Here is a 14,648-nt window from a genome sequence, read left to right on the forward strand (position 1 = left end):
CTCAAGTAGTAAAAGCATCAAACACCACACTGTCATGTTTGGCACTCAGCATTTTGCTGCATGACCCAACCAATTGCTGCATACAGCACTGATTTTCACCGCCTTCAAACTGATCAGAAGGTAGCGCATAGGTAAGATGTTATTTTTTGCTTTTTTGTTTAGGTGAGTTTTTAAGTTGGAAGTCGGTTGAATTTTTTTTATTAAAATTTTTTGACATTTAAGCGTGCGTTCATAAATTTAATTGGTTTTCCAAGATAAATAATATACATAGTTATAATAAAAATCAATGCCTGGGTATCAATGTAGGTAGGGTAGGGGTAGGGTAAGGGGGGGGGGGGGGGGGGGGGGTTAGGGCTAGGGTAGGGTAGGGGTAGGGTAGAGGTAGGGTAGGGGTAGGGTAGGTGCAGGGTAGGGGTATTAGTAGGGCAGTATAGGGTAGAGATAGGGAAGAAGTGCACATAAGTCAAAGCGAAGCTTGACCGGGTCCGCTAGTATAATAATATAACAGGACGTAAAAAAATAAAATGCTTAAAATATATATTTTTAATAATATTGATATATTTATTTACGTAATCATTTATACCAATATTTAATATTAAAATTAATAAAAATTAATTAATATTAATAACATTCAATTTAATTTAGAAAAATAAAAAAAGATAATTAATAAGTAAATACAATTTACAGTAAATATAAAAAATCCACTAAAGAAATGAAAACAGTAACAGTACTCTAATGAACGGTTGTTGTAACGTTGTCTTAGTCTCTTCTCTAGTATATCTATGGTACCTACAGGTAGAATACACTTGACCCTCTTTCAAGTAAGGCAAAATATTACTTATTGGCTACTCATTACGACCAATGACAAAAGGTTTTCTCGACGCTAGCGAAGTGTACAAGGATGGAACTAAACCTGTCGCAGGCTTGCTCTCCACTACCAATGCACCTCGCTGGTGCATTGGTAGTACCTACCTTAAAAAGTAACCTTACTCGTACTCGTAAGCAATTTTGAAATGTTAAGTGCAGAGTGTAGAGTCTAGATAAGTCCCTCCATTGCTAGTTCGATAGGCTAAATCTACCGAAAGAGCCAGAAAGGAAATAAACAGCTGTTGCTCATTTACAAAACTTCATCACTTACATACTTTGTAGCACGCAGTGAACCCGCGGCGCTGCTCAATAATTCACAGCACTAATACATGAGCGAGGCCAGCGGTAACGGGCCGCGACGTAGCTAGTAATTAAAACGTCTGCTGATGAGATAATAATAAGGAGCGCAGGGCGGGCCGCCCGGCCGCCGCCCACCCGCCGCACGACCGCCGCCCGGCCGCACACCGGCGCCCGAGCTGCGGCCCACTGCTCGTTCACCGATTTTATATATTTTGGTAACAAATAATTTATAAAAAAACAAGTGCTAACCAGAAGGCATGTATTTGTTTAATCCACAGAACATAAACCACTTAAGCCACGCTTAAGATAATAATCCGCGACCACTCCAGGGTTCATAAAACAATTTACCTACTCGTACCTACTTTTTTAATTAAGATAATATTTTAAACCTTTGCAAAAGAACTCCGGGGATGCCTGACAACTCCGCCTCCGCCGGCCCGGGCTCCGCCCCGCCGCCGTCGGCGTGCGTGGCGCTGCACGTGGCGCTGCTGGAGCGCGCGGGCTACATGCGCGGCGCCGGCGCGGGGCGCGCGCACGCCGCCTACCGCGCGCTGGTGCTGGCGCTGACCGGCGCCTACCTGCTGCAGGAGGCGGCCTACGCGGTGCGCGCGCGCCGCGACCTGGGCGAGCTGGCGCGCGTCATGTTCCTGCTGCTGTGCCACGTCACGGCGCTGGCCAAGCAGCTGGTGCTGCGCGCGGACGCGGCGCGCGTGCTGGCGCTGGTGCACAGCTTCGACGGCAGCGCGCGGGGGGCGCGCGGCGGGCGGGGCGCGCGCGCGGCGGCGCTGGAGCGGGCGCTGGCGGAGCGCGCGCGGCGCTTCGTGTGCGGCTACGCGGGCTGCGCCGTGCTGACGTGCGCGCTGTGGCTGCTGTTCGCGCTGAGCCGGCGCGCGCGCGGGCTGCCGGTGCGCTTCCCCTTCTGCACCGGCGTGGACACGGAGCCGCTGCCCGCCTTCGCGGCGGTGCTGCTGTACTCGTTCTACGTCACCACGCTGGTCGGCATCGCAAACACCACCATGGACGCCTTCATGGGGACCATCCTCTACCAGTGCAAGACGCAGCTCACCATCCTGAGGTGACTCAGGCAAAAAAAAAACATGAGAATATTTAGAAGTCTTGGTGGTCGTTTCATTGTAGGAGGGGACTGGAACGCCAAACATCTCCACTGGGTTCAAGGCTAATAACCACCCGAAGTAAGAAACTCAAGAAAAGCGTAGATGAGAATTATCTAGTACCATCGCAACTCCAAAACACATTTGCCTACATACCGTAACAGATTGCCGGATTTGCTGGTTTTTTTCATACGTAAAGGCTTGTCTTGGCACTTTTTCACGATCAGCTCAATCTTGGACTGGTCACCTAATCATATCCCAGTTATTAATATAACTGGGATATGATTAGGTGAACTGTAACGTTATGAGCTCAACTGTAACGTCAAAATTTTACGAAAAGGTTTTAATGCCTGCGCATCAAACTTTCAAACATATGAAAGAACTCCGAAAGAAAGAAGTATCATACCAGTCCATCAATTTGGTTTCCGACAACAACATGATACGGTGGAACAGATACACAGAGTATGCAGAACCATTAGAGAAACTCCTGAACACAAAGAATACTGTTTTTCTGAATTCCTAGATGTGCAACAAGCCTTCAACAGGATGTGGTCTCCTATTCAAAATTAAAACACTGCTACCTAGCACATTCTTTGGATTAATTAAATCATACCATATGATATTAAATCTTCCAAGCAAAAGAAGAAGAATACATTTTCGAATACATTACATACAAAGAATACCTTTTATACCCTATCAAAAGGTGTGACGCAAGGTTCAGTCTTGGATCCAATATTCTTTATCTTTACAAGGGACCTACCTCAAGCAAATGACGTTGTCGTGGCAACCTTCACGGATGACACAGCTATACTAGCTCGCAATAGATATCTCAAAACACCTTCAAAAATTCTAGAATGTTGTTTACATGAAATAGACAAACGGCTGACTAGATAGCGAATAAATCCAGTGCCACGAAATTGGTCCATGTACCTATTGCATTCATTTATTTTATACTAGCGGACGCCCGCGACTTCGTCCGCGTAAAAATCGATGTCAATTTTCAACCCCTATTTCACATTCTATTTTGCAAGTTTTATAACCTATACCTAATAAATAGTCCACTTATCATTTTACATTTACAAATGTACCTAGAAAAATTAGTGACTTTCCGTCCTTAAACTTTCTACCCCTACTTCACCCATTTCTGATTTTGTTTTCGCGACAAAAAGTATCCTATTATCCTTCTACGTATTATGGTCTCAAATCATCTTAAGTATCATTTGAATTTATTCCGTAGTTTCAGCGTGATGCCCGGTCAAAAATAAGGCAGACAGACAGACAAAAAATAGAAAATAGGCTTCAGTATCGATCCCCTACCTCTACCCAACTCCTATTCTACCCCTACCCTTCCCTTTCCCTACCCCTTGGATAGTGCTAGAATAGAAGTAACTTTTAAAGATACATAAAGCCTCCATACATTAATTTCAATTTTACACAATGGTTAAGACAGCGCATGCGAATAAGTCTGCTTAAGAGGATTTTCGGTCCGACCTGTATGACAAAAACTGTGTTAACTCGGCTAATATATATGATAACAATATAAAATATTGCTTATAGCACTCCCCGATAATGTAGCATTCTACTGGTGCAAGAATTTTTGAAATCGAACCAGCAGTTCCGAAGATTACCCCATTTAAAGAATGTTACAAACTTAATCTTTATAATATCAGTATTAATGAGATAAAGTTTGTGTGGTTGTCGGAGGTAGTCTTTGGATCTACTGGACCGATTTGGAAAATTGTTTTACCAATAGAAAGCTACGTTAAAATAGAAAATACACAGGTCCATTTTCAAAAGCATGATAGATTAACAACGTTCGGAACCCTCGTCACGCGAGTTCAACTCGCACTTGTCCGGTTTTTTTAACTTTATTATTTATTATTCGTCTTTCTCATAGTGTGGGGTATTGTTGGACACGTCTTTCAGTAATTTGGGGGTCTGTTCAACTTCGATTTACTTTCTATTTCAATTTAGGGATGCGTTTGTTAAATATTAAGGTTTATAATTTTTGTTTTAGTAATGGAAATGTCATTTTATTGTAGATACGATCTGGAGACGCTGCCAGAGCGTGCGGCGCGCGAGGTCGGCGACAGCGGCGAGGGCGGGCGCGAGGCGGCGCTAATGAGACTGTTCGTGGAGTGCTATCACCATTACCACAAAGTGACCGAGTAAGCGCAAGTGTTCTGTAACGATTTCTTTAACTAAAAGAAAACGAAAAATTAATGAGGCATCAATTTGCAGAACCGCTGCTTTGTTTCAAGAAATCTTCGGAGGCGCGATCCTGATCCAGTTCGGCATCGGAGGCTGGATCCTGTGCATGGCGGCCTACAAGCTGGCGAGCGTGAGTAGGGCGGTGTTGCAGCTCAGCGCGCTGAGCATCGAGTTTGCGTCCATGCTGTTGTTCCTGAGATGCATCCTCACCGAGCTGTTCGTGTACTGCTACTGCTTGTATTGCAGCTCAGCGCGCTGAGCATCGAGTTCGCGTCCATGCTGTTGTTCCTGAGGTGCATCCTCACCGAGCTGTTCGTGTACTGCTACTGCTTGTATTGCAGCTCAGCGCGCTGAGCATCGAGTTCGCGTCCATGCTGTTGTTCCTGAGGTGCATCCCCACCGAGCTGTTCGTGTACTGCTACTGCTTGTATTGCAGCTCAGCGCGCTGAGCATCGAGTTCGCGTCCATGCTGTTGTTCCTGAGGTGCATCCTCACCGAGCTGTTCGTGTACTGCTACTGCTTGTATTGCAGCTCAGCGCGCTGAGCATCGAGTTCGCGTCCATGCTGTTGTTCCTGAGGTGCATCCTCACCGAGCTGTTCGTGTACTGCTACTGCTTGTATTGCAGCTCAGCGCGCTGAGCATCGAGTTTGCGTCCATGCTACTGTTCCTGACGTGCATCCTCACCGAGCTGTTCGTGTACTGCTACTGCGGCAACGAGCTAGCGGTGGAGGTGAGCGACTCCCGGACCTTCTAACGGACTTATCAAAATGCCCATTACATGCCAATCAATTTTTAACCAACTTTAAAAAAAGGAAGAGGTCCCCAATAATTTTTCTGTATGCTTTTTTAACCGACTCCAAAAAAAATGGAGGTTATCAATTCGTCGGAGTCTTTATTTTTTTTCTGTAAGTTCATCGATTTCTCAACGACGTCACAACCGATTTGAAAAAATATTTTTTCGTTTTAGAGGGTATGCTTTCCAGTTAGTTTCATAGTAATCGTGTCAGTATCTGATGATGTATCCTCGGGAAATCGAGAAGAACATCGAATATTATAGGGGCAGCTAGTGCGATTGTTAATGCTTTCATTAATTTAAAGCACTACAATTCAATAAAGGTTTGGTGTCAATCTGAGGTTCGAGCCGAATCACAGACGACGGAACTTCTCATCGATTTACAGTAGTTACATTGTGTTTGGACTTAATTAATTTGTATTGATAAGAATTTTACGTCTAGGTGGGTTTTGATTGTCATTCGAGTTCTGGTGATGGAGACGAGGGCCAGTTAAGGGAATTCCTCAACGGTTTACAGTAGTTACCTTCTGTTTGGGCTTGATTAATTTGTATTAATAAGAACTTTACATGTAGGTGTGTTGTGACTGTCATTAGGGGTCTGATTATTTAGACGAGGGACAGTTAAGGGAATTTCTGAACGGTTTACAGTAGCTACCTTATTTTTGAGCTTGATTAATTTGTATTGATTCTCATCAATACTTTACTGACTGTTATAAGTGGTCTAGTGAAGGAGACACTAAGTTTACCAGACAGTTTTTCTATATGGTCACTCCCTGGAAAACTGTGCAATACATTTACTTTTCTTGGCATTTAAAAGTAGATTATTTTCAGTAAACCAATGCGATATGGCACGGTTCACGTTGTCAGAGTTATCTTTATTTCTGTCAGTCTTAAAAATTAAGGATGTGTCATCAGCAAGCAGTACAATCTCACATATGCCGCTGACATGGTATAGTAAATCGTTTATGTACACTAAGAATAGAAAAGGACCCAGAATTGAACCCTGTGGGACGCCCATTATGGTAGTGGAACCGTGCGACTTTACATCATTTATGCATACCTTTTGTGTTCTATCACTGAGATAAGAGACAATGAGATCGAGTGCAACACTTTTGATGCCATAGTGACTTAACTTGAGTAAAAGGGTGTTATGGTCTACACAATCGAACGCCTTGGACAGATCACAGAACACACCAATAGCATTCTTAGAACCTTCCCATGCTTCATAAATATGTTTTAAAAGTTTAGCCCCTGCATCAGTCGTATTGCGACCTTTTGTAAAACAAAATTAATTACCATACCTATAAATACCAATTACCATACCAAGTAATTTAGACGGCCGCGTGGCGCAGTGGGTAGTGACCCTGCTTTCTGCATCCGCGGCAGTGGATTCGATTCCCACAGGTGGAAAATATTTGTGTGATGAGCATGGGTTTTTTCCAGTGTCTGTGTGCATTTATACATTATGTAAGTATTTATATGTAGTAAATATAAATGTATATGAATATTATTATATCAACTATCTTAGTACCCATAACACAAGCTACTCTGTATGCTTTACTTACTTTGGGGCTAGATAGTGAATGTGTATTGTTTAAGTATATAATTTACTACTCTTTTATTATAGTATAGATTATTTAATTATTTATTGATTATTATTATTAAATTTAAGTCTAAACACAAGGTCGCTACAGTGAAGAGCCGAGAAGGTCCTTTAATTCTCCTACGTCTTCATCACCAGACCCCTAATACAGCCACAACCTATCTAGGTGGAAAGTTCTACTCAATACAAAATTATCAAGTCCAAACACAAGGTAGCTACTGTGAACCGTCGAGGAGTTCTCTTTACTGTCCTTCGTCTTCACCACCAGACCCTTAATACAGTCACAATCCATCTAGGTGGAAAGTTCTCATCAATACAAATTTATCAAGTACAAACACAAGGTAGCTACTGTGAACCGTCAAGGAGTTCTCTTCACTGTCCCTCGTCTTCATCACCAGACCCTTAATACAGTCACAACCCATATAGGTGGAAAGTTCTCATCAATACAAATTAACCAAGCCCAAACAAAAGGTGACTACTGTAAATCGTTGACGAGTTCCATCGTCTGTGTTTCGGCTCCATCATCAGACCAACTCCAAACCTTCATAAAGTTGTAGTGGTTTAAAATACCTTATGAAAACACTAACAAACGCACTAGCCGTTTCTACGACTTTTAAAAGTTCCCCTCAATTTCTGCAGGATGCCATCATCAGATACTGACACGAAAAAAATGAGACCACCCTGGAAGTAAACCATTCAAAACAAAAAAGAATTTTTAAAATCGGTCCATAAATGACGAAATTATCGCTGGACATACATAAAAAAATAAAACATACATACAGCCGAACGTAAAACCTCCTCCTCTCTTTTTTTACCTCACCGGGTTAGCACCGCTTTCAAAGTAATTTGCAGGTAGAAATTAATAATTATGATGATATTTTTAGCTCTAATTATTTTTTTCACCATATTTTTATATGAATACTTTAGAATAATATCTTTTTGGATTGCTGGAATAGGAGCATTATTGTATGCTCCTATTCCAGCAATCTCAATCTATATCTATACTAATATTATAAAGAGATAAAGTTTGTAAGTTTATAACATTCTTTAAAAGGGGTAATCTTCGGAACTACTGGTCCGATTTCAAAAATTCTTTCGCCAGTATAATGTTATCGGGGAGTGCTAAAGGCTATATTTTATATATTAGCAGAGTTATCATAGTTTTTGTCATACAGGATGGACCGAAATTCCTCATAAACAGACTTATTCGCATGCGCTGCCTTATCCATTGTGTTGAGGCTTTATGTACCTTTAAAAATTCTACAAAAAAGTCCGAGACACCATATATCTATCATCTATATTTTAGCAGATATAGTACCTTTAGTTTTTTAAAAAATATTAATTTTATGTAATTAGGTTTAGGTCATTATTTATACTACTAAACTTAAATCCTTATCAAAATAAATTATTTAATAATCACAAGGATATTATGGAGATATACACTATTGATGAGTTCCTTAACGACAAAGGTGCTTGGAGGCCATTGGATCAGCTTCCACCTTCACACAGGAAATAAAACTATAAGAAATTGTAATTTAATTGTTATCAAATGTAAATTGTAATACTGTATGACTTTTTCAAAAGAGCAACTGTTGAGTTTCTTGCCGGTATCTTCTCAGCAGAACCTGCCTTCCGAACCGGTGGTAGAATCTTTACAAATAGTCAACTGACGTGTCAAAAGTGCTTGTAAACTGAGCCTACTTGAAATAAATGAATTTTGAATTTTGAATTTTTTTTGAGATAAGATTTGCCTTTACAGTATGTTAATTAGGTAAATAGTTTCGGAGATAATACAAAATTTCTTAAAGACGCAGAAATTCCGCTAAATGACTCCCCGCTTTCAATAACGTAGTTCCCGTTCCCGTGTGAATATGGGAGTAAAATATAGCCTATGACACTTGCAAATATAGTAGCTTTCTATTGGTAAAAGAATTTTCAAAATCGGTACAGTATATTCAAAGATTACCCTCGCCAACCACACAAACTTTACCTGTTTATAATATTAGTATAGAAGTCTCTATTTGCCTTGGTCATCGCACCACGCTCTAAGGGCTGGACCGATTTTGCGAAGGGTAGGGGTAAGGTAGTAAAGGTATAGGGTAGGGTAGGATACGGGCAGGGTAGGGTAGGAGTAGTGTAGGGGTAGGGTAGGGGTAGGGTAGGAGTAGGGTAGGGGTAGGGGTAGGGTAGAAGACGGGTAGGGGTAGGGTAGGGTAAGTTAGGGGTAGGGAAGAAGTGCACATAAGTAAAAGAGAACCTTGACCGGGTCCGCTATTCAAAATAATATTTTGAAAAATTTTGTTGGAGGGCATAATTATAAACATACAATTATGATCGATACTGAAGCCTAAAATACTTTTTTGTTATTTTTTGTCTGTCAGTCTGCCTTTTTTTGACCGGGCACTACGCTGAAACCACCACGCAAATAAAACCAATGTTTGGCAATGTTACAGCTCAGATACCAAATTGTTTTTTGGAAATAACGGTATTAAATCTAGTGTAGGCGTTCAGCAGGGGGATCCTTTAGGTCCAGCCCATTTTCAGCTTAGGGATACATAGCCATATCTCAAATTTAACATATGGTATCTTGATGATGGAACTATTGGAAGCAACGTGATTGATGTCTTAAAAGATCTTAACGAAGATAAGCAACAATGTAGTCAAATTGGTTTAGAATTAAATTACTTGAAATGTGAATTATTTTTCACGGAAAGACTGTCGCAAGAACGACAGTTACTGGCTTTTGAATTATTTAATAGAATTGCCCCCAATATTAAAATAGCTAACAAGCAATCACTTTGCCTACTTGGTGCTCCTCTTTATGACGAAGCCATTCAACCCAATTTGGATCAACAACTTAAGACATTTTGCGTCAACAGTCATCCAAGACTTATCCAAAGTTATTGAAAAATTTTCGGAAGTAGGCCTACACTTAAATTACTCTAAGTGTGAGGTGTATTTTCGAGAATCACTAAAAATAGAAAATATAAACGAAATAAAAAATAATTTACATTCATTATTGTCAAACTTCGCTGTAGTTACTAAAAATAATTTAACACTTCTCGGTTGCCCAATATTTGATGACGCATTTTCTCCTCTTTTAAAATCAAAATTGGAAATTTTTAATAAATTTTCGCATCGCCTTTTAGATATCAACCCTCACATGGCCCTTTATATCCTTCGATTATGTTTATTTGCTCCAAAATTCATGTATTTGTTACGTTGCTGTTCCTTTTGGAAATATCCTCATTTGCTTTCATACCTAGATGTGTCTCTTAAAGATACTCTTTCCAAAATTCTAAATTTACAGTTTGATGATAGAACCTGGACCCAAGCGAATCTGCCCGTCAGATATGGTGGATTGGGCATACGATCCATATCAAGCGTTGCACTTCCAGCTTTCTTAGCGTCTGCTTCCAGCTCTACTGCACTTATCAGTCAGATCCTCAACTCATCAAGTCCGACTGATATTGTTGTGGAGAGTCTTGCAGAAGCAAGGTCAGCATGGAGTTCATCATGCCCTAGCGAGAGTTATCCTGTGTCTGTGGGGTGTCAGAGCCTGTGGGACAAACCACTTTTATTGCTTACACATAAACGTGTCTTAGAGCAATGTACTTCTTCATCAGACAAGGCTCGTATTTTGTTGTTGTCTGAGAAGGAGTCTGGTCATTGGCTACAGGCTTTGCCATCACATAACTTAGGGACGGTTCTTGATAGGACAACGCTCCGTATAGCCGTATGCTTACGTTTGGGTGTCAAAATTTGCGAGCCTCACGTCTGCCCCTGTGGTAGCCGCGTGGATCAATTTGGTCATCATGGACTTAGCTGCAACAGAAGCGCTGGTCGTTTGTATCGCCACGGTAGTATTAACGATATAATTCGTCGCGCACTGGCCACTGCCGCTATTCCTGCGCAATTAGAACCTCCCGGTTTGTTCAGGGATGACGGCAAGAGGCCCGACGGGATGACAATAGTGCCGTGGTCTATGGGGCGTGCTTTAGTATGGGACGCAACCTGCGTAGATACGTTGGCAGCGTCTCATCTATCACGCACGTCCCAAACGCCTGGCGCAGCTGCTGAATACGCTCAATTTTGTAAGCGTCGTAAATACTAGGTCATATCGAATGACTATGTATTTGCGGCGCTTGCCTTTGAGACTTTAGGCCCATGGTCAACAGATACTAAAAATTTTTTTTAATGCTATGTCTGACAAATTGGTCCATGCTTCAGGTAACCCAAGAGCTGGCGCTTATTTGGCCCAAAGGTTAAGCCTTGCTATCCAGAGGGGTAATAGCGCTAGTGTATTGGGTACCTTGCCTCTGGGTGAACAATTAGATGGTGTGTATTTGTTATAATTATTTTATTTATTATAAATTTAAATTTAATATACTGTATAATTCTTAGTTTTAATTAATATATTATAGTGTTTTGTATATTTTATTCACACAACTGAAAAGTTGGGAGTGCATGCCCCTGCATTTACGTGACAATATTTATTTTATTCCGTAGGCAAAAACAATTTAGATGAAGACATTTTTGGCTAATACAGACAAATTGGGCTCTCTAAATTCTCACATAGATTTTTCGATACTAAAACATTGCCTTTTTGTACCTAAATTAATGCACGTTCTACGTTCTAGGCCAATTTGGAAATTTCCTGGTCTACTCGAAAATATGGATGCCACCTTAATAATCACACTTGAAAAAATTCCAAATTTGCATTTTGATGATCAGTCTTGGAACCAAGCTACTTTACCGGTCAAATACGGTAGCATCGGCGTGCGAAAAATTTTAGTTACTCTTCCGGCTTTTCTTTCCTCTGTGCATAGTATAAAAGCGCTAAGATCTCGTATTCTTAATTCCAATTCAGTTTGCATAACCTATGCCACAGAGGCTCTAGAGAGTTGGAAGGTCGGATGTCCCTACATTGACATCCCAAAGAAACGTACTACACAAAAACTTTGGGATGCTCCATTGGTTCAGCTGACACAAAAATTTAGTTCAAAATCTTACAAGTGCTGTAGATGAAGCCAGGCTTCTAGCATTATCTGAAAAGGAATCTGGGTATTGGCTCCATGCTTGCCATCGAAAAATCTTGGCACTTTATTAGACAATGAAAGTTTTCGTGTGGCTCTAGGACTCAGACTGGGTACACCATTGTGCTTAGAGGATAAATGTCCATGGGAAAGAGGTGAGTAAATTTGGAATCCACTGGCTTTCATGCCAAAGGAGTGGCAGTAGGCTATTTCGGCATGGCTCTCTTAATGATATAATAAAAAGGGCTCTTGCCACCATAAATATTCCTGCGCCGACAGGAATCAATCGGGAAGATGGCAAGAGACCTGATGGATTGACGCTGCTTCCCTGGAAAATGGGGCGGGCCCTTATGTAGGACGCTACATGCGTCGACACATTAGCACCGTATCATATCAGGGAGACATAATCAAGACCGGGAGGATATAAGGGATACGTTATAAAGCTTGCAAAAATATAAATAGAAGGATGTGAAATAGGGGTTGAAAGTTGACATCGATTTTTACGCGGACGAAGTCGCGGGCGTCCGCTAGTATTTGTATAACTGCAGAGTGATCGCATCGTGTGGTCGGTCTACGCCATGTCGTGGGAGCACACGCCGCCACGCTTCCGCCGCTGCCTCGTGCTGCTGATGGAGCGCGCGCGCCGCCCGCTGCGTCCCGCGGCCGGCCGCGTCGTGCCGCTGTCGCTCGACACTTTCCTCAAGGTGAGCGCGTCGTGCGGTCGGCCTACGACCTGCCTCATGCTGCTGATGGAGCGCGCGCGCCGCCCGCTGCGTCCCGCGGCCGGCCGCGTCGTGCCTCTGTCGCTCGACACTTTCCTCAAGGTGAGCGCGTCGTGCGGTCGGCCTACGACCTGCCTCGTGCTGCTGATGGAGCGCGCGCGCCGCCCGCTGCGTCCCGCGGCCGGCCGCGTCGTGCCGCTGTCGCTCGACACTTTCCTCAAGGTGAGCGCGTCGTGCGGTCGGCCTACGACCTGCCTCGTGCTGCTGATGGAGCGCGCGCGCCGCCCGCTGCGTCCCGCGGCCGGCCGTGTCGTGCCGCTGTCGCTCGACACTTTCCTCAAGGTGAGCGCGTCGTGCGGTGATATTTATATATAAGTATAATGCGAGTATTTGTATAAAATAGTAACTGATTATGATATAAGTGCGGTAAGTTATTTTTATAATTATTTTATTATAAATTTAAATTTAATATACTGTATAATTCTTAGTTTATAAATTAAAAGTAAATTCGTGAAATAAGAGATACTTTACAAAAAAATGTGTTATAAATACTTTATGGTGCTGGAGGCGGTTGGCAAGGCAAACAATACTTCTTCTTCTTACCTACGGATTAAAAATGTAGGTACTTATAAGTTTATCACAACATGCGGTAAATTAGTTAGAATTTTAAATACAATGGGATGGTAATGATTGCAAATGTTGAATGCTACAAAAAGTTCTATTAAAACACAAAAGTTACATCAAAACTAATAAAATGCTTGTATTTTTGACACGAGTTAACTAACGTATTGAACTTAGTATTGAATATTTTTTTCAGATATTAAAATCCTCTTATACGTTCTACGCTGTACTCCGTCAAACAAAATAAAAAGCTTCGCACACATTTCACAAAACATACGAGACAACATACCAGCTTCCACTACCGCCAGGAGCTCGCTAGCGCGCTCAGCGTCGCTCCGAGCAAGATGTACTCCCTCAAAAGAAAAAACTATTTCTTCATATCTGTGTTAAAAATAAATTTAATACGAAAAAACAAGCTTTAATAAAAATCCAAACTACAAAACAATTTAGACGACTTCAAAGATGCATTACTGTAACACTTTTTTGCACCGCCTTCAAGTTAATCAATTGAAAGGACTTAGGTACGGTGTTATTTTTCGCTTTGTAGAGTAATGCATCTTTGAAGTTGGTTTAATTTTATTTATTAACACGTTTATATTAGCTTCACATGTATACTACTACTACCTATGTGTGTAACAAAATCTTGGAATCTTAATTTGACCCCTTTCCGGTCTTCGACCGGGATGAAATTTTGCACGCGCTCTGAGTTCTGATGAAAATACATGGCTAGCTTACAAACCCAATATGGCGGCCTCTCCAAGATGGCGGACTAGCTGTTCGAAATCCACCCCCATGATATGGATATCAAATGAATAGGTTTGCTGTCAGGAATATGCAAAAAATAGTCACGTGACTTAAATCTAATATTGTGAACGTCCAAGATGGCGGACAGTCTATTTGAAATGCATCCCCGTGATATGGGGATATATTAAGCGTGTTTTTTAAACTATTCATGTTTTTTTTAAAGATTTGATTTTTCTGTTTTCAAAATATTCTAGCATAGTGACCATAATTGCCACAATGTGGGCAATTTCGTTAACTTATGTAAGTTATTTAGTTTTTAAACAAAATTACTGAACCCTAGTTAGTATATACGGGTGTAAAGTATGTACGGGGTATATAGTTGTGTACAGGTTTTTGTTAAAGGACGAGATACGAGTATATAAAAATGTAACTGATGAAAAATAAATATAATTAGTAAAGCTAATGGGTGTATATTTTGACATATTTTTATCCCTTCAATCCCTGCTACATACCAACAGATTTAATAAATACAAAAAATTCACATCGAACTATCCAACGGCGTATCATAAACGAACACATATTATGTAAGGTGTTTGTTAGTGTGCTCTAGTGTATATCTATAGCACACTAACAAACAC

The 14,648-nt window shown here is 41.4% G+C and overlaps 1 protein-coding gene across 1 annotated transcript; it reads left to right on the forward strand.

The window, feature by feature from the left end:
• The first annotated feature begins 1,577 nt into the window (after positions 1-1,577).
• LOC112056807 (odorant receptor Or2-like) lies at positions 1,578-14,440 on the forward strand. Its single transcript, XM_024097293.2, has 6 exons — positions 1,578-2,242; positions 4,322-4,447; positions 4,521-4,620; positions 5,117-5,221; positions 12,472-12,627; positions 13,463-14,440. The coding sequence occupies exons 1-6, from the start codon at positions 1,578-1,580 to the stop codon at positions 13,511-13,513; spliced, it is 1,203 nt and encodes a 400-aa protein (XP_023953061.2). The 3' UTR covers positions 13,514-14,440.
• Positions 14,441-14,648: the final 208 nt, after the last annotated feature.

This window comes from Bicyclus anynana, chromosome 1, assembly GCF_947172395.1.
Source record: "Bicyclus anynana chromosome 1, ilBicAnyn1.1, whole genome shotgun sequence".
NCBI lineage: Eukaryota > Metazoa > Arthropoda > Insecta > Lepidoptera > Nymphalidae > Bicyclus > Bicyclus anynana.

What these genes read in the sequence shown, in the direction of transcription:
- LOC112056807 (XM_024097293.2), top strand. Translation starts at nt 1,578, where the DNA reads ATGCCTGACAACTCCGCCTCCGCCGGCCCGGGCTCCGCCCCGCCGCCG. An exon ending in CATTACCACAAAGTGACCGA is followed by an intron (nt 4,448 to 4,520) that starts GTAAGCGCAAGT and finishes ATCAATTTGCAG; the next exon opens with AACCGCTGCTTTGTTTCAAG. An exon ending in CGCTCGACACTTTCCTCAAG is followed by an intron (nt 12,628 to 13,462) that starts GTGAGCGCGTCG and finishes TATTTTTTTCAG; the next exon opens with ATATTAAAATCCTCTTATAC.